This window comes from Ochotona princeps, chromosome 7, assembly GCF_030435755.1.
Source record: "Ochotona princeps isolate mOchPri1 chromosome 7, mOchPri1.hap1, whole genome shotgun sequence".
NCBI lineage: Eukaryota > Metazoa > Chordata > Mammalia > Lagomorpha > Ochotonidae > Ochotona > Ochotona princeps.
Genome location: NC_080838.1, coordinates 12,101,595 through 12,127,514, shown reverse-complemented (window position 1 = coordinate 12,127,514; position 25,920 = coordinate 12,101,595). Strand labels below are relative to the sequence as shown.

The 25,920-nt window shown below is 38.8% G+C and overlaps 1 protein-coding gene across 1 annotated transcript in view; it reads right to left on the bottom strand.

Annotated features, from left to right (window-relative positions):
- SLC10A7 (solute carrier family 10 member 7) overlaps positions 1–25,920 on the bottom strand; it is a 273,880-nt gene that overhangs the window by 37,046 nt on the left and 210,914 nt on the right. Inside the window, exons 7-9 of the mRNA XM_004588132.3 lie at positions 12,790–12,873; positions 1,018–1,183; positions 41–92 (exon numbers count right to left, since the gene is read on the bottom strand). Of these exons, the coding sequence (XP_004588189.2) occupies positions 41–92; positions 1,018–1,183; positions 12,790–12,873 (302 nt within the window). The remainder of the gene's footprint in view (positions 1–40; positions 93–1,017; positions 1,184–12,789; positions 12,874–25,920) is intronic.

Here is a 25,920-nt window from a genome sequence, read left to right as displayed (position 1 = left end):
TTATTTAGAAAATAACAGCAATAAGGGATCAATCACTTACCTGGTGGAAAAGAGGAAGGTTAAAAGCATGAAACTCAGTTGAATAGAAAATACTAAAGAAAAGAAAGAGATGGAATCCAAATTAGCACTATAAAAGCAATATCTATAACACACTTATTGATATGCTTAGTGTTATCTAAAACCTTATGAGAACTCAAATAGAACAACAAATGAATAAAGCAAACAAATACATGTTGCTAAGCTGATGCAATCATTCACATTAATGTGACTCTACTCGTTCTTGTTGACAATATTGTCAGACACATTGTATGAAATTTACTCTTCAGGGCTCAAAATTCAGTTATGAAATTTGTTCCACTTGGAAAGTGATGGTTTATCATAAGAGTATTCACAGCAAGTCGCACAAGTGAAGTAGCATATAATACTTCAGAATAACTCATTTTCATTTCAATAATAAAACATTCTTTGATATGAATATAATAATAAAAGTTGTTTTTAGCATTATCAGATAACAAAAGGTTGACTTCTGAGCCTTAGCAGGTACTTGCAATTTATAATCCGCTGAATGTTCAGATGAAATATTGCTTTGGGTATATTCCATTTGAAAAGAAGATGGAAATATTCACATTTTAACCTGTGTAGCCAAATTGTTATAATATCATAGATTTTATAAAACCTGCTTTTAAATCACAATAAGGACAAGATCAGTTTAAAGATACAGGAAATTAAATTGGTGATGAAGTGCTCAATCCGTCACATTTGAATTTGATGGATAGTATGGTTTCTTGCATCTGACATCAGCTATTGTAAATCAGAAAGTGGCATATCAGACACAGGAAAGCAAAAGAGATTAAGATCACAAGTGCATAACTGATGTCTTTTTGCAGAACACATGTCACCAAGTAAATAAAGTTGTATATTAATTCACGTTTGGGATGAATTTAGAGAACACGAATTGCTGTGCACTGCTCTTGGGGAGAGGAAGGGGAGGCGGGGATATCCTGTTTTCCCACTTACTTATGAACAGAATGAGAACAAGGCTGAACTTATCCAGGTCAATGTTGGGGTTGGAGAACGTATCACAGAATGTGGTATAGATGATCATGAGGAGCACGCTGCTGCTGATGGCACCGAAGGGGGGCTTCTTCCTCTCCAGCCAGTCCTTGATGTACCTGCGGACAATCTGAAACACAGACAGCAACAGGTTGCCTCTTTTCAGGGATGTAGAGAGCTTATTTGGGCATCACAAAGTGATTCTGACAGCAGAAAGACATAAAGGAAAGAGAATAATTTGGATGAAGGCCACAGTGGATTTCAAAACCTCCCTCCACACCAGTCTTCTTCTGGGGAATTCAGCATTTGTAGTGCAACTTCCACTGGGCGTCCATAATGACAGTATATTTTCAACTACATTCAAATCCATCCTTAATCATGCCAAATGCTCTTTGCTTGCTGTCACTGAGACATGCCGATTGAGCCTCCCCGAAGTTTATCTCCTCTGCTGATCCTAATGGATGTGTGTAATTATCACAGTCCCCTTTGCCTCGACAGACAAGTCCAAATGCAACTTTGGGAATCTTAAAGCTCTGACATCTTCAAGAATTTCAAGACGGCAGATAATCGAAAGTGATCCATGGAACATATTAATATTTAAAATGCTAGCAATGCACCAGAAGTTTTTAATTAAATTATAACTCATGCTTGAAAAGCAAAAGTGCATGTGTTGTGGGAGTTTAAATAATTCAAACTCTGAATATCTAGAGTTTTAGTGAATCCAAAGACAAATGCCATTTGCATGCTTTTAGAATTCCAGAATTAACACTTAAAAATGAATAAACCTGTCTTAACTGTCCTACAGAGGGATTAGTGAAATAGAAAGCCATACAGCAATCCTTTCTTATGTTAAAATCAAATCAGATATTGAAAATTAGGACAGCCTGACTACTGGTGATAACTTTCTGTTGGACATAAAAGTGAGCCACTCTTCCCAAAACCTCGCTTCACTTTTGAAAGAAGCTGTACAAGCCACATTATGAGGACGATAGTTGAGACATATTATGTTTTGAGTCACTCATTATCCTGCATAATTGAACATGAGATTTTCACAACAGGCTGAATTAGCATGGATCCATTAGCAATAATGAGGTCAAGAAACTTCTCCTGATAAGGCTGAGGGGGTTCTGTCATCATCTGCTCTGTCACTGAAAAGGCTTCCTTCACAACACAGCCTGTCTTTACAGACACTCAAGAACAAAATCAACTCCTGCACTATCAATGGAACCTTTGAATAAATGGCTATTGGATCAACTTCAGCAATTCTTTAAGGAGTAACTAAGGGAAAGAATGAGGTGAATGCAGCGAGTCTCGCCAGAAAATGCTCCCAGTGGTGGTGGAAGGCACAAGCACAAAATCTGGAAAGTTGGGTGGAGTGGGAATGAAGACGGAAATGTGCTATACACAGACACATAGTGGTTGCTCTTTAGTTTAAGAGTAGACTTAGTAATGGAAGTTTTGACTAGATTTTGGTGCTAGTGACCATACCCGGAGTGGTTTAGTTCTCATTTCTTTTCTTAAAGTTAAAAATACAGTGGGGTATAAAGAAATAAAAACAGTTGCTTCACACAGCACTATCGATTGCTGAATAAGGACACATCTTAGACAGCAGTCCTAGAGGTAATCTTTGGTTACCCAGATGGCTGCATGTCCAGATAAGAGAGTGCTTTCAAAAGTTCAGGGAAATCAGTATTAAAAGAATCTCAACTGAACTTGAGCTGTGGTTATGCAACAAGGTGGAGGAATCCACCATGGTGGGAGGGTTTGGGGAGGGGTGGGGAGAACCCAAGTATCTATGTAATTGTGTCACATAATACAATGTAATTACTGAAGTTAAATAATAAATATATAAAAAAAAAAAAAGAAATGTTTGGTACAAAAAATTTTGAAGCACATGTAATTTTTCATAAATATACATTTCCATGAATATTCTGTATATCCCTAAAAGCATATATTTCAATTTTTTTTGCACCAAAATTCCACTTTCAATGAACTTTCTGAGGTACCCTTGTATGTCACCATGGGGGTAGTTAAGTATTAATTACAAAGGGACTTCATTTAAAGGGTCATATCATTATTTCTTGTGTTTGGTAGTATGAAACTGACAGCTGCCCCATTTTTTTAAAAAAAGATTTATTTATTTTACTTAGAGTTACAGAAAGACATCTTTCATCTGCTCATTCATTCCCCAAATGGCTGCAATGGCCAGAGCTGGACTGATCCAAAGCTGGCAGCACTTTTCAGGTCTCCCACGTGGGTGCAGGGGCCCAAGAACTTGGGCTATCCTTTGTTGCTTCACCATGTCATAAGCAGGAAGCCAAATTGGGAAGTGGAGCAGCCGGGAAAGCAACTGGTGTCCATATACAATGTTGGTACTGACAGGTGGAGGATTTGCTGCTCTGTTACCACACAGGCTCTAGCTGTCCAAATTTAATGCAACTAAACTCCTTTAGGAAACAAATGGGAAAGACACTGCATTATTGAAATCAAGTCTGAGGGCTGGTGCCATGGCATAGCAGGCTCAGCCTCCATCTGCGGTGCCAGTACCCCACAGGAATATAGCTTCAACCCCTGGCTACTTCACTCCTGATCTAGCTCCATGCTAATGGCCTGGTAAAGTAGTGAAGGTTGTAACATGTGTTTGGGCCCCTGTACAAATGTGCGAGACCTGGAAGATACTCCTGGCTCCTGGTTTGTTACCATTTGGGGAATGAACCAGTAGATCGAAGATCTCGGAATTTCTCCTCTCTCTGTAACTCCACCTTTCAAATAAAAATAATAAAATATCATCTTTAAAAAAAAAGAGATCAAGACTGTCCTTCAATCATATTTTAATATGCAATGGTTAAAAACACAAATGATCTATTTGCAATAGGTCAGGATCCAAATTTCAACAATGAAATTGTCCTCTTCACCCACTACCCTCGTCTCTCTCCAAAAAAATAAACCAGTTAGTTTGAATGGGATTATCCAGATGACCGCTGCAGTCATTCAAAAGCCAAGACAAATCTCTAATCAACAATCAATTCTATTAGCAGTGATTCGATTTAGTAAACCTAATAATATCTCCATTACAGGGTACTCAGGGTCTCACAGTAGAGTAGAATTGTTTCAGTGTGGCAAGAAACAAGTACTTTTCAGTCCAGAATCTTTCTGGTCAAAATGCTTTTCTAAGCATGTCAATGATTAGGGCTGATACTTAACATAAAAAGCAACTGAAAAGTTGGGAGCTGAGTAAACCCTCAGGTGAAATAACCATCCTGGAAGGAAACAGACTATGTTGCACCATTTTCAGTCTTAGGATATTTGTCTGTGTTTTCTAAGTAAACCATTTAATAGCTTGCTTGGCTCTATAAAGCGTTTACAACCTCCTCTACAATTAAATGCACAAAGTATCTTCTTTTGTAACTGGAAAGGTGGAAAAATGTTTCATAAACAGACTGGGTGAAGTAGTGTTGACATGCTTCCAAGACAGGCCTCAGATATAAACTCTAGAAAACTCGTATGTTCAGCAACATATTTATATCTGTATCTCTGTATCTATATCTTACCTTTTGAGAGAAGAGAAATAGAATAAGAGGTAGACAAGATAGGGGCTGGATGGGCCAGGCTGAAGCCAAGAGCCAGATACTTAATCCAGTTCTCCCATATGGTTGGCAGGGATCCAGCTACTTGAGCCTTTATCACTGGCTCCCAGGATCTGCCTTAGCAGGAAGCTAGAGTCCGGATTCAAACAATTGAATTCAGGCACCCTGATGTGGAGGGAAGCATCTGAACTACTGGGCAAAACATCTGACCCAGTTACTTCATTTTTGATAGAAGTTTTCCACATTAGTTTAGAATTCACGTCACTTTTAAGTTCTCTAAACTTCATTGTCTTACAGAAACTTCTAATAACTTTATAGAAACAAGACATTGCTAGACAGAGATCAAGGCAGTTTGATATAGACACTTTGGAACTCTTTCTTAGGAAGAGAAGAAAAATGAGATGAGTAACGAAAGGTCATTCCGGTGAGGGCAGCAATTCAACCTTTATTCAGAATTTATAACAATTCATTTGTCCTCATAGCTCAGAGAAACTCAGAGTCAAAATTATGTGACATGTTCTCATTAACTTGTTTGCTTTTCCCTTTTCCCGTGAGAGTGAGCGAAAAAAATCTTTCCCAAGGGGCTTTAATTTTATTGTCACATCTATAATATTTTGACAATATTTTAGGTTAGGTAGCAGAGTTCCAAAAGTTACTGCATGACATCCAAGTTGGAAACCTTTAAAAATGATACATCGTAGATGAAGAATGTCAATACATCCAAGTAACTTGAAAGATAATACCTATTATTTCAGTTTTTTTACTTTTTGCCAAAGTATTTCCTTGCTTTTTCGTCCTATTTTGCTTTTACGTTTATAAATTGCTTACTGAGTCAGAATATGTAATGGATTGTTTTTCATATTAAGCCTGAATTTTACAATCTATTTTTCTCCAAAGTGACTTTGAATTATGCCTTTAGTTTTTATTCTCTATTGTATTGAATCATATAGTTTCATAAAGTACTTCAAATCTTCTTAAATATCCTACTGAAACATACAGAGATGTGAAATCAAATCCAATTTATGTAACACTTTTTAAAAAACATTTTTATGAAATGTTGAATACATTTAAAATGTTAGTATACTTTACAAAAAGGATAAATAATAATAAATGGGTACAATAAACACCCATTATCTATCTCATTCTTTGAGAAGTCTTTTCCACTACTCTTTTATTTAATTCTCATGAAAAAGATGGTGCAGGTACTACCCTGCTGAGTTAACAGAATCCAAACAACTTTTACTTACTGAGAAACCCAGAAACTTGAGCCAAGTAGGTGAGAGGAAAAACGCCTCTACTTCCTGAGCAAACTGAAGTGCAGTAATTAAGGGTACAGACCCCCAAACCACAGGACACCTGATCTTGAAACTGATTCCACTCCTTACTTTTTGATCTTGGGCAAAATGCTCACCTTCTGAGCTGCTTTAGAAACAGGGCTCGGGCATGATGAACAATCACTTTTCTTATTTACAGGTCCTGGTTTTGTGTTCTTTCCATTGCTGCTCATCAGCATATCCCACTAGCTCTCGGAGTAACACAGGTGAAGCTGTGCAAACACTTCAGATAAAAGTACAAAATGTAATAATGCTAACTTCTGCTGTCGCTAAAGACTATTAAATATGAAAGGCCAATTGCAAGTTGTGAAACAAATCACTAATGGAAAGATGAGAGAATGCCTGAATGATAATATATGATTCACTGTTTTATTATTAATTCACAGCAGGAAAAAATGCGTTTCAGTGGCCTCTTCCGAAAAATACAAAAGGTGATAGGAAATATTGAAAGTTGGTGGGAGTTCTATTTCATGAATGCTTTATTTGTAAACTGTTATTAAACAAAATTAATAAAACAAGTATTAGCAACAAGCACTTAAAAGCATTGAAAGAATTTATCAGAAAAAGAAAAGTAAATACTACAGTGACACCCATTTTTTTTTTTAGCCTGCATAAGAGGAGCAATTTCCTAATCACATATGAACAGGTAATCTTATATCTCAGGGTCTTAGCATCTTCAGATTAGAAGATAAACGAGGTAATTCAGAATGCTCACAGGAAAATAAATTTAAAGGTAAGTTTGTCTTAGTAAAAAAGTTTTTTGAAATACATGCATAGGATATATATGGTCTTGAAAATTTTCTAAAAGCTGCATGTTACAAAAAAAAGATGCTTAAATACTAATGTTTTAAATAAAAAGAAACTCTCACCAAAGTAAGCTTGTCTTTCAATTCTGCTTTTGACCAAATTTTTGAACCCCACTGGTCTCGTTTGTAGAACAGGACTCTTGCAAAAGAAGTCCTTGTTAGACACAGGAGACGAGTGAGGTCTAGAAGGTGTATGTGCAGCCAGGCAGTGAAGAACACCAAGCTAAATCTTATTTCACAGGAGGTCTGTGGATGATGACTTTTGTATGGGAAAACTCAGAAAAACAGAATTCACTCTTCAAAACTATAAAGTCAAACTTGAGTGATAAAATTTTATCACTGTCTAGCAATTAAGAAAAATATACTTAGTTCCTATTACCTGGTCATCTTCTTCTCCATTCAGTTTCCAAAATGTATCTCACAGATAATGATAAAAATCTCTTTTTAAAAAAACGCATATACATGTAGAGACATGTTTATTTCCCTACTTTGGCTAATCTAGTTGCAAGCTTGTATTTTTTCCAAAGAAGGGCAAAATAAACAAGCGGCAAGTTCCCTGTTGTCACGAGGCTCAACTTCTGGTTACTCAACTTGAGTGTCAAGTGAACAGCAAAACAACAAGCAGTATAAGTAAGTGAACAATGACACACACTCGGGAGAAGTTAAAATTGGGTATCACCATGGTGACAGGTGGCCACTGAAGGAGGCAGGGCATGGCAAGATGTTCTAGGTGCAAGGAGTGGTCAGTGTGGAGGTACAAAGGAAGGAACAAGGCTGGCAGGTTTGAGAAACAGAGTCAAGCATGATGGGCAAAGAGTGTTAAAGCAGAGGTAAAGAGTGTTGAAAATGGAGTCTGGGGTTAAAGAATGAAAAATGGAATACGACAAGGGAGTAGAGTAGGGTTTCTGGAAGGTATTGGGCCATATTTTAAATTCTGGCTCATTTATGTAAAATAAAATGAGACCAGTGTGTATTGCTCTCTTACAAGAAAAGTTCAGTTGTTCTAGTGGAAGCATGATTGGGTCTTTGGCAAGTCAAATGGTCAGATAGTGAGTTCAAGAAGTTGAAAGTCATTCAAGAGGTTGAGAGGAGTGAGGCTAATGAACACAATGAAATGTGAGCAGTAGTTCAGTGGCATGTGTGAGTAGGCAGGAATTAGATTTACCAAAGCCTGGGCCTTTCTGAGCAAACACAATGAACTGAAAATAATTACAGAAGCCATGATTACAAAGATGAACTATGGATTCTGTGATGGGAAAGAAGAAAAGCCAAGTCTTAAAGGCAGGAAGCAAGGTCAGTTGATCAGGCGTGTTGATGTTGAAAAACTTCTGAATTAAGTTGATAAGAAGATGATGGCCAAGGCAAGAAAAAAAAAGGCTAATGGAAAAAGGAACTGTCCATAGCACTGAACTATGATAAACTTGTTTTCTATAAGGGTATGTGTTAATAGTTCTATATCTACTACACATGTATACTGGCTTTAACAAGTACTGGTAGAAGCAGGAACCAGATTTCTTTTGCAGTTTACATGTAAGCAAAGAGGCTAGAAGCTAAGCAAGGAGAGGGAACTAGATTATAAATAGACACGGGAACTCTTTGTACAACTTTTTTTCCAAATATTCAACCAGCTTCAAATTAAAAGTGAAAAAAAAAAACTAATTTGGGGCACAGATACTTGGCATAGGGGTTGGGCTGCCACCTGAGACCCCACACATACCTGAGTGCCTGGTTTGAATGCTGGCTACTCTCCACCTGACTTAGCAGACTGAGGAGACACAGAGAATAGCTTCAGTAGTTGGATTGCTACCATCCACATGAGAGACTTGGACTGAGCTCCGGTTTCCTGACTTTGATCTGGTCCAGATTTGCATTTGTAGGCATTTAGGGAGTGACCTAATGGATGGACGATCCCTGTGCATTTACATCTCTTTCTCTGTCTTTATACTTTTCAAATACATTGAAAATAAATACATTCATTAAAAAAAGGAGGGGCACCTTGAGGTTGGTGATTAGGTCAAAGACGCCTACTGCTGCCCTGGTAACACTTTTCTGTGCATTAGAAAATGGAGTCCCTTCTTTAATGCACTTTATTTCTTCCAGCTAGAAAATTCTAGTGATAAATACACAGATCTCTGATGCCTATAAGAACAGCACATTTCTATAAAAGGTAGCAGTGTTGTATGCTTTGCAATCTATGCAACTGTAAACAAAGGTCCTTTGTGAAGGGTATGACCTTATCAAAAGTCACCAAAAAACCATAATGATTCATTGATATTCTCAAAACAGTTTCATAGTTACAAAAATTATTTGCTTAGTGGCAAGTAAAGCTTATGATTAGAAAACAAACTGGAAGTATACAAGAAAGAAAATACAAGAAAGATAGAAGGAAAAAGGATGATAGCAGGATGAGAAGAATAGGAAAGGAGGTATCACTATGCTATTAAAGATGAATGTGTAAAATACATAAAATTATTAAGTAATTTAAAAGTAGACATGTAAATTTATAAAAATAAATAAAAACAGATGCATCAGCTAATGAATCAGAATAAAAAATCTGAAAATAATCCACACACTCATAGCCAATTTGTTTTTTACACTGGACAAAAGACAGATTTTTAAACAAATGGTGTTAGGAAATGTGGATAAACATTTACAGAAGATTGAAACTGGTTTTTAAAGATGGTGGAATACTACTCAGGTATGAAAAATGAAATTTTGTTTTTGCAACAAAATGGATGCAACTGGTGACCATTATGCTTAGTGAAATAAGCCGGTCTGCAAAAGATAAATATCATATATTTTCTGTGGTTTGTGTAACTAATATACAGAGCACAAAAAATAATATACATGAGCAAAATTGACATTTTGATATTTTTTTTATTGTTCATTGCCCTTATCTATACTCTCTAGGAACAGTGGCTTTTCTACTTACTACTTGTTAAATTTTTTATTTAATGGAGAGTTAAGCTTAGAATTATTAAGTGAAGTAAAAGGATGTCACTGTGAAAATTAAAGAAAAACCAAACCAGGGAAGAAGAGGGTGAGAGTAAAGGAGGGAGGGGAAGCCAGGAAGTACCACTATGTTCTTAAAATTATATTTATAAAACACATGAAATTGGTTTCCCTTATGTACATCTTAAATATTTATGTAAACAAATAAGATAGACTCCTTCCTCCCATCATATTCCAGTATTCTAAAAAGTACATGGACAATGGAACTGAAAGATAAGATTTGGTGCAAAAAAGTTTAAAATTCATGCACAAAAGAGGTCCTAAAAAGTGCATGAAAACATGTATCATGAAAAAAATGCACCTACTTCAAAGTTAAAAGAACCAAGCTTATATTTTAATATCATTTCTCCATAAACTCCCTAAAACAAGTTCATGCATGAAAACTCAACTCAAAATGTATCTAGAATCGAAATATAAATACCTTAAACAATGAAATTACCAAAAGAAAATATTTTAAGACATTGAGATGGGCAAGTATTTTGCAATGAAACTCTAGAATGGAAGCAAAATTAGATAAATGCAGTTATATGAAACCACCTATGGAATGCATAACATTTTTCCTGTTTATACTAAAACATTTTCAAGGAAAAGGATGTCTTAATAAAAGAAGTTTCTACATGGCAAAGGAAGCAATTAACACAATCAAGAGACAACATGTGGCTAGCCTGGTGGTGCTGCTCACTGTGGCACCAACATCCCATGTGTCCCTGGTTAGAATTCTGGCTGTCCCACATCCTGTCCAGCTCCCTTCTGATGGCCTGGAAAGGTAGAGGAGAATGGAACAAGAATGTGGGAGAACTGGAAGAAGTTCCAGGACCAGAGCTTCAAACTGGCCCAGCTTCGGCCATTGTGGCCATTTAGGGGAATGAGGGTGGGTGATCTCTTGCCCCCATCTTTTTAAGTCTCATTTTCAAATTAAATAAAAATATCTTTTGTTAAATAAGGAGACAACACACAGAGTGGGAGAATAAATGTGTAAACCATTTAATTGACAAGTGGTTGATAGAATAAAGAACATAATAGCAATAACAACAATAATAATAATCTAGTTTAAAGATCCAAATAATCTGAGGAAAAATTTCTCAAAAGAAGGTATTCAAATGACCCATAAGGTATATGGAAAAAATGCTCAACATTACTAACCACCGGGGAAATGCAAACTGAAATCACAATGAAGTGTCATCTTAAACCAGTCAGAATTGCTACTGTTAAAAACACAACAAATAGCAAATGCTGACAGATATGCAGAAAAGGGGGAAGTTTCTCATATACTGCTGGTGGGAATATCAATCAGTTCAGCCACTATGGAAAACAGCATGGAAGGGCCTGAATGAACTGAAAATGGAATTATCACGCAATGCAGCAATCCCACTACCGAGTACATACCCCAAGGAAATGAAACCAGCACACCAAAAGATACCTGTGAGCCCATGTTTACCGCAGCTCTCCTCAGAACAGCCAGATATGCAATAAATAGCTTCAGATGAATGGGTTTTAAAAAGTGACATACTAGAATAGATATTTGGTCTACTTTCTTGGGATGCCCTCATCCCATTCAGGGCGCTTCAATTCTAGCTCTGACTCCATTCCCAGTTCCAGCTAGGTGATGGCGCAAGTAGTTGATCCCTACTACCTATAAGGGAGATCTGGAATGAGTTTCTGGCCCCTGGCTTCTGATTGACCTAGCCCTGGCTTTTGTGGATATATAATGGAATATTACTTAGCCATAAAAAGATGGAATAATGTGAAGTAATCTAGGCACAGAAAACCAAATACAGTATGCTCTCACTCATTTCTGGAAACTAAACAGTTGGTCACATATAAGCAAAGTAGAATATACTACTAGGGAGGCAAAAGAGGGACAGGTACGGGGTGGAACATGTGCACAAAAACACAGCTAGAAGAAGCAGACAGTTCTAATGTCATACACAGCACAATGGAGCAATTAAACCTACAACCTTTAATCATATATTTCAAAATAATTAATGGAGAGTTTGAAAGTTCCCAACACATAAAAATGATAATATGTGAGGAGATGGAAAGGTTAACTATGCTAATCTTATCAACACATCTTATGTGCAAACATAAAACACAATATCATACATCATAAAAGTATAAATACAAATAAATGAACACAATCAAGATTGTGCTCAGATGTTTCTACAGCTAACTGAAGCAGATTAATATTGATTTAAGGAGCTAATACTGTGCTTTAGTGGATAAAACCATATGGGCCCTGGTCCATGTCCTAGCTGCTCTACCTACTATCCAGTTGCTGGTAACCTGGGAAACAGCAGAGATTCACACAAGTGTCTGCTCCCCACTTGGGAGTTGTGGAAGAAGCTTCTGGATCTTGGCTTTGGTTGGCCTTGCCCCAGCCACTGTGACCACCTAGCGAGTGAACCAGTGGATAGATTTCTTTCTCTCCCTTTCTTTCTATCTGACTCTCCCTCTCTTTCTATAGCTCTTTCAAATAAATGAATACATCTTTTGAAAATACATTCATTTGGACCAGTGCAATGGCCCAATTCTCCAACTGCAAGCACTGACATCCCATATGGGCATCACTTCCCATCCAGCTCCTGCTTATGGCATAGGAAAGCATTGGAGGATGGCTCAAGTACTCAGGACACTGCATGCGTGTGCAGGAGTTGGAAGATGCTCCTGGCTCAGGATCAACTCAGTCCCAGCCATTGTGACCATTTAGGGAGTGAAACAGTGGACAGCAGATCTTTCTCTCTGTGTCTCCTTCTCTGTAAATCTGCCTTTCCAATAAAATAAAAAAATCTTTCAAAAATAAAAACATTCATTTAAGTATTAAAAGATGATAGTATCATCTTTTATCATCTTTTGATGAAGTGTTACATTTTACAGTTTTATGTGTTCATTTAATTGTTTCTCCCATATGAAGATCCTTTCTCCCAACAGTCTTGACATTGTAGCAGAACTCACAATGTGATCTACCAGAAAGCGATAAGATAAAATTAGAGCCCTTACCTGTCCAATGATGAGAGGGGCCACAACAGTCATGAAAAGCTGTGAAAAAATAGATGTAAAAGGCACAGACGAGGATGAGCCAAGCTATAAAACAAGGAAAGGTAAGGGAGAATTACTGTGAGTCGGTTACCAAATAATGCCATCCATTCAGTAATTTGATAAATGAATTTGATCACATGCTCCAGAAATTTGGTAATTATCTGCAAAGAATAAATAAAGTTACTGCTGATTTTCTAAATTTAATACAGCATAAACTGTTAAATATCTGGGTGTATAATTTATTGGGAAACTCCATGATTGAGAAGATTATAACTAATCATTTTCAATCAACTTAAAATACTTATAAATATATTACTGAAGAGTTGTCATTCTACAGTCATACTGCCTACAGTCAAACGGCATAGTATTTTGTCTACAATCATGTTTTACGTGATTTTGATTTTACCTGTTTATAGACTCATGAAATAAACAAGCACATCTCATTCTTGTGAAGATATTTTTTTATTTATGCAAAGGAAATAGTTTATAACTTTTGTATTCCTTTAATATAAACTTAAGAAGCCTTAAACTTATGCTTATACAAGATGTAGCAAATAGGAAGTCCTGAAACAACCTATTTTTCAAATTAAACTATCCAAGTTGTATCTCCTAAATTCGTATACTTTAATGTTATTGATAATTCTCACTTTCTCCCTTTCCTCACTTTTTGACTCTTTATTTGCAAATAAATGATTAAAGACTTGGTTTCATAAAGATTCCCTGAGCACAAGAGTGTTCATCTGTGTACACACACTCTCTTTAGTCTCACTTACAATGAATCATTAGGTCTTCTTATAACTTCCTCTTGTTGTTGAAGACCTTCTGATTTTCAGTCCTCTCTGGATAAACAGTAACTTATTTGACTGATACCTAGCTCTTTACTGAGTCTCCCTTTAACCAAAGTTCTTCCAAACCATCAGTCACCATCTACTTTGGCCCTTGCTTCTATTTTTTCTTTTTTTTTGCCCTTCCCTTGTGGACTAATGTAGACTAAATCTTGATGTTCATAGTTACCCATATTTAGATAAATTTGCAAGTATCTTTCGGAAATAATTCTGTGACAGCACATTAAATTGGAAATGATCAAAGGGATAGAATGAAAAACAAAAACCTACAAACATTTAGATAAATGAAGTCAACAGCTCAGAATAAAAGTACGTGGGATAAGTGTTTTCATTAATTTCTCTCTCTTTTTTGACAACTGGCTATGAAATCCTTCAGTCTGATGTGTTTCATAAAATTCTGTTCCCTGGCTTCAGCACTAGTCTACATGTACCCCAAATGCCAAGAACATGTGTCTTACCCATCTGTAGCGTTGTGTTCATTTACCTCTGACATCAGTACTGCTAATGGCTGCCAGCTAGCCCTTCTCATCCACAACCAAATAAATGAAAGCCACGAAGAGCCCAGTGGAAAAAGTCAAATTGCCAAAGAACACACAGGTTTCCTACTGTGTTAAGTGTTACATGGCAGTTAGATGTTGCTTTTTATGCAAAGCCAAGGCTTTAATAATTATACCCAATTCTACATCAATAAAATCTTTGAAGCACAAAGTGCTTAACAAATATCTTTTCTCCACAAGTACTAAGCCTGAGGATGTTCCTGGGGGCAAGATTGAAATAAAGGAAAAATGCATTTTGCAGAGAAATCAAAGAATGGGATGTGCAGAAAAATACATTTTTACAGAACAAAGCTTTCAAGTTCAAAAACATCCAGATCAATGCTCTATTCATAAGGTTTGTGATGTATGGAGAGAGGCATTTGGATTCTGAGTTAGAACCTCCATGTGCAAGGTTAGCAGTTCCTGCCTGGAGCCTCAGGGGTGATCTCCCATCTCTCTACTCTTCTTTAAACCTCAACCTTATTAAAGTGTATTATGTGTTTTAACATTTTTTAATGAACAACTATATCAAACTCTATTCCCTGTGTAAGACCAGAGAAATTATCTGCTTTCTCAATTCTACGCATTTTGTTCAGAATCAATCATGTAATAGATCATTGTGGCTTGTGTAACAATTGGAGAACTCATGTCCCTAGAAGACGGAGGTACCAGTCAGGAGGAGTGGGATGCCCATGTTCCCCAAGGGCCCTTTGTCCTCTAGAATACCTATAACCTCTGGCTAACTTGTTTGGGAACACAGGTGAGAGTAACCTTCCTCTGAGGCTCTGTGGGATCAGAGAGCAGAACAAGCTGACCAGAGATGTAATTAGCTGGGTACTGAAAGCCAGAGGAAGCATGGCAGGGATGCTAAGGAAGAAATCCCATAGGATGACTCCTTTAGAAGTGGCTCTGAAAGGATGAAGCAACTACAGCACTGGAGTCTAATTTGGCATAAGTCCTTTCTTTTGAATCAGCCATCAGACCTGTCGCTGTGGTCAGTGTGAAGATGCAGAGGTGCCCTGGGGGAAGTGTTTGATGCTATGAAGTATGCCCTGGCAGCCAGAAGAAAGACGAGTGAGCATCTGGCACAGGGCAGTAAATGAGAACATGACCAAGGAACTACAAGACCTCGTGATTTTGTATGCAGGGTTGATTATAACTAAAGCAGAAGGAAATGTGCTGCCTGGGATATTTGGTTCTTCATATTTTAATGAGGAATCTGTCAAGGTTTCTAATTGCAAAGGCCAATGTGTTTAGACGAAGCATCAATAATTTGCAGGTAAAGTTTGTAGATTCAGAATAAGCTTGTGTCAAACAAATGTGGGCCTCACAAAGCTTTAAGACACAGTGTGCTACACAACCCATAACTGGCCAGCTACTTGCAGGAACAGAATATGGTAAAAAGTCACAGTGAGGTACATTTATAATGAATATCTCATACCTTAGAAGAAACACTGCAAAAAGACTGGAAATCCAGGGACTTAAGACCTTTGCATTTCATCATTCAAACAGTAACTGAATACTTTTCCTGTGACACAGGGCCATGTTTCAGGCATTGCGGATACAACAGTAAACAAAATCTGAAACTCTAGTGGCTTGCCCATCACCAAATGCACCTTTGTGCTATCTGGACTGTAACTATCCCCCTTAGAATTAGAGAAGTTCTTGCCTTTTTCCCAGACTTAGTTCAAGCAACACTTCTTTCAGGAATTCTTTCCAAGCCCTCCTCAAAACATGATATGCTGCTCACTTCATCCTTTGTGAGTCACTTCTCCCTGTTTCGACCAACCTCTCAACAGTTCTTGGCTGGTGTCATTCAGGATCGACTTCTCCCCCAGTCTGTATGTTTGTATCTGGGGCCGTGGTTCTCAGACTGAGGCCCATTGGAAACATCTGAAGGGCTTGGTGAAACATGTTGCTTGGTTCTGCCCTCTGAGGCAGTGAATCTGATCTTGGGCGGCAGGGAGGAAACAGAACGATGAGAAGCTGCTTTTCTAGCGAGGTCCCAGGTGATGTACCTACCACTGCTGAGTTCATGCCTTGAGAACAACTTATCTAATATATAGAAGTTGTGCAAGAAATGAGTGCTAATTAGTGAGTGATGAGGTCAGCATTGTGGTACAGTGGGCTAAGCCTGTGCCTGTGATGCAGGCATCCCATACGGGCGTGCTGGTCTGAGTACCAGCTGCTTTACTTCTAACCCAGCTTCCCGCAAATGCACCTGAGAAGACAGCAGATGATGATGGCTCAACTGCTTGGACCCCTATCACCAATGTGGAAGACCCGGATGTAGTTCCTACCTCTTGCTTTTGGTCCATATCAGTCCCAGCCAATGCAGCTATTAGGGAAGTGAATCAATGAGTAGAAGTTCTCCCTGTCTCTGTCACCTTGTCTTTCAAATAAATAAAACAGATAAATCTTAAAAAAAAAAACATTAATGACTAACTAAAACACATAGAAAGAAGTTTGCCAACTTTTTCCCGATTCTTCTTACTTCACTCAGGAAGCTGACTGACAGATCCAAGAAAAGCACCTTATAATTCTGACCTTCCACTCAACTGTCTACTACAATTTCAATAGCCACACTCAGCGTGCACTTCTATGTGCCAGGCACTGCTTACAAGGGCTCATTATCTGCCGAGTAACTCAATTCCTCACAGCCATCCTTGAAGGTGGGTCACATTACTCCACCATTTTCATATGTGGCACAATAACACAAAACAGTAAAAATAACTTGGACAAGGTCATCATGGCTAGACTCTGACAGAGCCAAGACTTAAACCAAAAGTGTAGCCCAAAGCCCTTGTGTGTAATTCTTACTCTACTGTGCACTGATTAAAAAAGGTACAAAGTGGTTAAAATGGGGTAAGAGAGAAATGGAAGAAAGAGAGGCTTTCTAACTGCTTTGGTACATGAAAAATGGGGTGGAAAAGAGGGAGGAGGAGAGAAGTGGGATGAGGCATCTGAGGAAGAACAGTTGAAGGAACAGCCTTTTCCAAATGGGGTGCGTGATTTGAATCACTGGACACAGAAATGTGTCTGAGCAACTCTTTCCTTGATTCTCCCAAGGATGGGACATATCTAAAATCAGGATAGATACAGTGAACAGAAGTGAATTCGATACATACAAAGGATGCCTTAGGGCACTAGGGCTTAATTTCTAACCCACCAGAGAAAGGCTGAATGGAAGCAAGACTGACTGCTATCAATCTGCTCAATTTAGAAACTACTTACTTTCAAAAGAAGCTGCGAGTCTAATCAGTAAAATGATGGTGTATACGAACCAAATTCAGAACAGACAAGTACCAGTTCCTGAGGAAGAGATGTTGCCTGTCTGTGGAATCACATTTATCAACCTACAGTTAGAAAACAGATGGTGCGTTTTAAATCACTCCTGTAAGAGAGCTGACCTGTAAATTGTCATTAATGCACTGGGTCTTCCCTGGCTCTGCTGTGTAATCAGCCTTTTATCTCCTATCAGGGAAATCCATTAGCCACAGGCATCTCCACTATTTGTGTCTCTTCTCAGCTATTAGAACATTATTGTATTAAATAATTCACCCTTGATGATTGGTCTTTGCTTTCATTAGCAGCACATTCAGGGAAAAATAAGAACATATACTTACAGGTATGATAGTAGAGTAAGGGCTATTAAATCACTTTTGCTAGAAAATCAGGTACAAACAACTTCAGACACCAAGCAGAGTTTGCTCCCTTCCTTTCCGGGTTCCACCCTTCAGACACCTCCTATGGAGTCCAGCCCAGGGAGAAGGGAGACAGGGCAGGGTTTTGCTCATTATCAGATCCAATGTCCCAGCACCTATACACAGATACACTCATAAATAACTTTTGTCCTTCCTGTCACAAACACCAGCATTTGCACAGGAGTCTCCCCAGGTTCCTAAGCCTTTTCAGAATTCCATTTTCCTCCATAAACATAATTTAGCTTTTCTTTCATCCCGTGCTGCCCTTTCCCTCATAGGGGTACATGGAAACTAATTTGATTACTTGCATGGAATTCATGAGCTAAATATATACCAGGTGACAGACTTTATGTAAAAATGACTATATTTTAAAAAAATCAAAACTAGGAATACGGTTGTTAAATACCTATATTGATTCAGTTGCATTCATCAAACTAAACTGGGTTATTACATGGAAAATGTATTTTTCAGTAGAGAATTTTTTTTTAAAAGTATCTAAATGCATGGTCTTTTGTTTCACTTGGAAATAAAGAACAAAATAAGCTGAAAAAAAAATTAAAGGTAAGAAAAGTAGGCCCAACACGGTAGCCTAGCGGCTAAAGACCTCACCTTGCACACACTGGGATCCCATGTGGGCACCAGTTCATATCCCGGCAGCCTCACTTCTCATCCAGCTCCCTGCTTATGGCCTGGGAAAGCAGTAGACGAGGGCCCAAAACCTTGGAACCCTGCACCAGTGTAGGAGACCCAGAAGAGGCTCTGGGCTCCTGGCTTCAGATTGGCACTGCTCTGGACATTGTGGCTGCTTTGGGGGTAAATCAATGGATGGAAGATCTTCCTCTCTTTCTCTCCTCTTTGTATATCTGACTTTCAAATAAATAAATATATAAATAAATAAAATAAATCTTTTTAAAAAGTATGGAAAACATGGTTTTGCTTTTATCTACATGTTTACCTTAGTTGTTTTCCAGTTTTACTGAAGTATAGTTGACAAAAATTGTATATATTCAATGTGAACTATGTGAAAATTATGCTTTGAGGCATATATATATTATGAAATGATTACCACAATCAGGGTTATAACATATCCATCATCTTATATGCTTGCCTTTTTTATGTATGTGGTGATAACACTTAAGATCTCATTTTGGGGCCCGGCGGTGTGGCCTAGTGGCTGGGGTCCTTGCCTTGAAGGCCCCGGGATTCCATATGGGCGCCGGTTCTGGTCCCGGCAGCTCCACTTCCCATCCAGCTCCCTGCTTGTGGCCTGGGAAAGCAGTCGAGGACGGTCCAAAGCTTTGGGACACTGCACCCGCGTGGGAGACCCGGAAGAGGTTCCAGGTTCCTGGCCTCGGATCGGCGCGCATCGGCCTGTTGCAGCTCACTTGGGGAGTGAATCATCGGACGGAGGATCTTCCTCTCGGTTTCTCCTCCTCTGTGTATATCTGACTTTGTAATAAAATGAATAAATCTTAAAAAAAAGATCTCATTTTGGTCAAGTTTAAGTATGCAACACATTATTATTATCTGTATTCAATGTGCTGCAGAAGAGGTTCCCAGAACCATCCAAGGACTTCTGCACCCTTGGACCCAATTCCCCCTATGTCCCTGACTCCTTTACAAAAGTGGAAAGGAGCAAGGAAGCAGTGTCCTCTCAACTCTGGCTGGCCCCTGCATGCTTGTGAAGCACTTGGGCAGCTGGTCCTGGAGAGAGAACTAGGTAACACAAGAAAGGACTGGTAAAGAGAGTGTTATCCCGAGCTAATTGGGTTAGATTTTAAACATTTTTCTATATTTGAGACATAAAAAGATACAGTCAGCCAGCCAGAACAAATTCTTCCATCTACTGATTGATGTCCCAAATGCCTGAAATTGCCTGGGTTGGGGTAGACTGATGTCAGGAGCTAGTGTCATGGTCACTCCATCAGGTGACCATGTGGGTCATACGGACTCAACTATTTAAGCTGCCTACCAAGGTGCAAATCTGTAGGAAGCTAGAAGGAGGCAGAACTGAGACTAGAACCCAGAGACTCCAACATGGGATGCAGGCCCCCCAATCAGTGTCTTAACCACTGTGCCAAACACTTGCCTCTCTGCTGGAGCTCACTGTGGCAAAAGTTGGGGCAAAAGTTTATGTCATTTCTAGTGCATTTGAAACTGCATACCAGATACTTCATTTATAATTCAGTATGGTAGGAACCCTGGCCTGAAAAGTTAGGAGAGTCCCCAGGCTGTTCTATTTCACAGACTGCTCTGAGAACAGTGTCTGTGTGACTTGTATAGGCAGTGAGACAAGATGCTCAGCTCCATGTTTCTGTGCCTCAGAAACAACCACTTTCAGACAGCCGGTGGAGACACCAGGTCAGTGTGAAACAATTGGGGAAATCAAGTGGCTCCTTTCTCTTCGGATACTTTCATTTCTTCACATTTTACTCATGAGTTACCGTCAATTATGCAACCATAACTGGGACCACATGAGATAAACATCAGAGGACTGTACATGACAATCATGGCAGAATATATTGTTTTTGATTATGACAATGGGATCAAAAATTGGAGAAGTTTCCATTATAGACAGCTAATTACTACAGCAAGTAATGATGATTACAGGTTCAAAAGCTGCGCCTGTCTCTCTCTGACCTGGACCTCATTCTTTTATGAACTACTAAGTCTGAATCATATCATTTAGTTTTTTTTTCTTCTAACTTTCTTTCACATTTATTCCTGTTTACCAAAAGAAGATATAATTTTTCAAGGAAATATTTTTAAGAGTTATTCTTTCAAGAACTTATTTGTGTATTTTACTTGAGAGAGAAAAAAAGAGAGAGAGAGTGAATGTGAGCTCCCAATCACTGATTCACTCCCCAGAGAGCTATAATAATGCTTGTGGCTGAAGCTCACAGTCAGGAACTCAATCCAGTTGTCCCAGGTGTCCCAAGAGACATTTTTTTAATAAAACAATTTACTTGAAAAGGATAGAGAAAGATTATTGTAGAGAGAGGTTCCATTCCCTGTTTCACCTCCAAAAGCATACAGCAGCCAGATCAGAACCAGGCCAAACCCAGGAGCCAGGAATTCCACCCTGGTCTCACACCTGGAGCGGCCCATGGAGCTACTTGAGTCATCAGCGATGCTTCCCAGGCTCTTCATCAGCAGGTAACTGGAATTGAGTAGGAGGTGGGTCTCAAGCCCAGGCACTCTGACGTGGAACACTAGGCACCTCCACCAGCAACTTAACTGATGCACCACATGTCCACCTCCCAAGCATTAGTCTTTTTTTTTTTTTGTCTCATGTAAGCTATGTACTAAGATCACAAATGTTTAAGAAATACTGAGGCCTAATAACAGCTCTTCAAGCAAGTCTCTTAGGACATGCGTCATAGGCATCACCTGGGAGAAACATTCAGAGGGAAGCAGCTCCTAGTTGAAATTCTTTACTAGGTTTGCAGTTGAATTATGAAACCTCTCTGAACCTGTTTATTCCTATAAAGTAAAACTAACACCTGCCTCTGAAGCTATGCTTGTCACATGAGATTATGTTTAAAGAACTAATCACAGTTACTCATTCTTTTCCTTGGAAAATAAAAGATTTCTAATACACTGTGGTGGGAATTCAAGCCTACTGCATTTATTTATTATTTTTTTTAAAGATTTATTCATTTTATTACAGCCAGATATACACAGAGGAGGAGAGACAGAGAGGAAGATCCTCCGTCCGATGACCCACTCCCCAAGTGAGCCGCAACGGGCCGATGCGCGCCGATCCGAAGCCGGGAACCTGGAACCTCCTCCAGGTCTCCCACGCGGGTGCAGTGTCCCAATGCATTGGGCCGTCCCCAACTGCCCTCCCAGGCCACAAGCAGGGAGCTGGATGGGAAGTGGAGCTGCTGGGACCAGAACCGGCGCCCATATGGGATCCCGGGGCCTTCAAGGCGAGGACTTTAGCCGCTAGGCCACGCCGCCGGGCCCAAGCCTACTGGATTTAACAACTGCTGAAGTGGAAAGTAACAGAAAGGGAAGTCAAACCAATGGAACATAAAGGCTATGGACACAGGCTGGTATGTATTCACAGTGTGTACCTGTGTTTGCTTGTGTGCACACAAGTTTAAGTGTACATATGTCTAGTTAACCCAATGTTTTATAAGTATCTACCTCATGATGGGTCAGCTTACTAAGAAATACATCATATAAAAATCAATTATGGGACAGGTGTTTGTGGTAGCAGTAATAAGTAATTTTGGGGACTGGAGTTCTGGTGCAGTGGGTCATGCCAACATTCCATGTCAAATGCCAGTTGCGTATGGGCTGCTCCATTTCAATTCAACTTCCTGTTAATGCACCTGAAAGGGCAGTAGGAAATGCCCCAAGGACCTGGGTCACTCCATGTGGGAGACCGGGGTAGAATTCCTGGCTCCTGGGTTTGGCCTGGTTCTGATCTGGCTGCTGTATGCTTTTGGAGGTGAAACAGGGAATGGAACCTTTCTCTACAATAATCCTTCTCTATCCCTTTCAAGTAAATCATTTTATTTATAAAAAAATGTCTCTTGGGACACCCATAACTCAAATTGGAATGCCTGGGTTTGAGTTCTGGATCTACTCTAGATTGTAGCGCTGTCAGAGGCAGCAGGTGATGGCTCAAACAGCTGGATCTCTGCCATGCATGTGGAAAACATTGAGTTTCAGATCCTTGGGCATTTGAACCAGTGGATAGGAGGCCTCTTTGTTCATGCCTCTCTGCTTCTCAAATCAATAATTTTAGAAAGCAGCTGATATAAAATAGCAGAACTAAAGGAATCCCTACTTAGTTAAGGGATGCTCTCTCATGATATTGAATATAGAAGAAAGTCAAATATATTAAAGTATCCATCTGACCATTCCTACATATGAATATGGTGTCATGTATGAATTCTGGGGACACAGCTTTCAGTGGTGGTCAAATCTTTATGTCCTACATGTTTCAAGAGTTCTGATGTTCAATTGACTTCATAGTAGAGTGGAAGAAAGTTCTTGATTTGTTACTCTAATGCTACAGCTTGAAGGGATATTTTCCTCCCTCTGCCAAGCATGAACTTATTTACATAAACTGGTACCCTGTAGAACTGTGGGCATGAGAACATGACTAAGATTCAATATTATCCAATCACAACTCCTTCCTGGAGATATTACCCTTTTTTTTCTATCTCTGAAGTATCAAATTTAATGACTAACATTTACATGGTTTTCATAGTTTACAACATACTCTTACATAAAAGAACTCATTTTACTTATAATCCTCCTTTTATAGAGGTAAAAACTAAGGCTGAGAAGGGTTCATAAGTGACATAACAGGTATTAGTTGCCAAGTGAAACTAACTTTTATGCATTTTCACCATATTGTGCTATCTCACTCCAGGGTGTGAGGAAAAGTGAACTCAGTGCCTGCAAGATGCCTTCATAATAGATTTGTCCCTGTAGTTGAAACATTTAGCAAGAAAATGCCAATATCAAAAATAGCCCTACACCAATTCTTCAGATGCATCTATTCATTTGTCCAACCATGCATTTAAATCATGTTTTTGGTGGACCCCAGGGCCAGGGACTCTTTGGGGCATTGGAATTAAAGCAGTGGTCAAGAGAAAGTTGCTGCTCTCTTAACAATGCCTACATTCTGGTTGGAGAAGATAGGTAAACAAATTTGCAAATGGTTAAGATGCCATGAGCTTAAAAAAAAAATGCCAGGAAGAACATGTGATAGTTAGCCTTGCATCAGCAGTGCTGGGCTAAGGGGATGCCCAGACAGCTGAGAGGATACCACTTTGGGGTGTGTCTTCAAAGTGTTTCTGGAAGAGGTCAGTCCTCGAATTGGTGGTCTCAGTGAAGAGCATGCATCCTGAACAGTGTGGACAAGCATCTTCCAATTTGCTGAGGGTCTGAAGAGGACAAAACAGTGGAGGAAGGCTGAAACTGGTCTCTTTGCTTCATCTGGGAAATCTGTCTCCAGCTGCCCTCAGTTCTTAGAACTCCTAGTGCTTGGACCTTTGAGCTCCAGGACTTGTATTAGCAACACAGCCCAAACTTTTCAGATCTTTTGGACTTGAACTGAATAGCACCAGGGGCATTCCTGTTCTCCAGCCTATAGATGGCAGACACCTAATCACATTGGCTAGTTCCCATTTCATAACTGCATGTGTGTGTGTGTGTACATATTGATTCTGGTTTTCAGTGGCACATCAACAAATGCAAAGCAATTAATGGTAGGTAGGGAGAAGTTGATGGAGTATATCATTTCATATGAAGTGGTTAGGAAAGGTGTCTTTCCTAAAATCACATTTGAGCAGATGGAAAGGAAGAGGGAAGCAGATGGATACCTAGGAAGCAAAATTCAGGCTGAGTCAACAGCACATGTAGATGCTGAAGACGGCCCTTGGTGCTGTTAGGCCATGCTACTGTATTTGCCCATTTTATTCACTCTGTACTCTTCCCTAGAACATTTCATACCTTCTTTTTTATCAAGTCTTCAATGTCCTCTATCACTAACATTATTTCACTGAGAAAACACAATCAGAAAAGAACTTAGGCTAACCAACTCCTACCTTACATTAACTAGTTTGCTTCCATCTCTGCACTCATGCTATGGCTTCCCTTCTGCTACTATGGTTATATTACGTGTGCTTAGGAGGCTACATTTGCTCTTTATGTACCAGAACTCTCTCCCTTTTTCTAGTCAAGGACACAGGTCCAACAATTATTTTATTATTTTTTGTAGCAAAATTTCTATTATTAGATTAATCCTATTGATAGCAATACAATATCAATTTTCTAATTTTGAAAATAAAAAAAAAATCCTTTCTTGATTGTGGCATAGTTTCATTACTGTCTTGTTTTCAGTATCCCTCAAAATTCTCCCAAAGAGTTAGATACCATTTATCACTACCTGTAACTTTCTTCTTTCTTGAAGCCACTCTAATCAGGCTTTTAACGATGCAGCACTGCTAAATGAGCTTGTGAAGTTGTCTGCTGACTTCCATTGTTTTTTAAACCAATGGTCAAGACTCAGACTTCATTTTTTTTTTTTTTTAGGTTTTACATAATTTTATCTTACATTAAGACAAACATGTGATTTCTGACCTTTTGGGATTGGCTTATTCAAACTATTAGCACCATGTGAAGTTGCTTATTGATTCCCTTGTTTGGAAAAACATGCTCTGATACACTTCTAGGACACCAAATCTCCTGGCCTTCCTTCTAAGTAAATTGGCCATTCTTGATCTTCTTTACTGTTATTTTAAAACTATAGTCCTTTTAATTGTTTTTTCCTTCTGTATTCTCAATCTCTGTTGACCTATATTAAAAAACCCATCTCAGTGCTAACCACTTTTGCCCTAACTTCCAGTGTCACGTGATCAGTTGCTTAACTGATGTCTCTACCAGGACATCTACAAGGCAGCTCTATTCAAATGTGTCCAATACAGAATTCTTCATAAGTTCCTTCAACTTGCTCAACCCTAGAGAGTTCCGTACCTTATTAAATGACAACTCTACACCCCAGTTGCTTAGGCTTGAAGTCATTCTTAATTCATCTCTTTTCCTCAGAACATTAATTCAGTCTCAGTTTACTTCCCACAACATATACACATATACTCAGCCATCTTGGTCCAAGCTAATAGTATCTCCTGCCATGATAGCATACTGGCTTTTTTTCCACCTCTAGTTTATTTTTAATTTTGTGGTACAATTTCATAAGCTCTTGGATTTCTTTTGACACGTTCTCAAATTCCCTCTGCCCACTATATTTTTACTTATTTGTTAGTTGTTTCTTTCCACTAGTGCATGGTCTCCACTAGAGCAATGGTACATTTATTTTTGCTTTTTGCTCTATTCCTGGAACTCACACACAGTGTCTGGCATACAGGAAGTACTCAATGTATTTTATTGGATGAATGATGAACATGGTGAGCTAATAGTGAACAATTTTGCTATAAAAAAGACACCTAAATGGAATGAAGTTACTATAAGGTGAACTTTAAT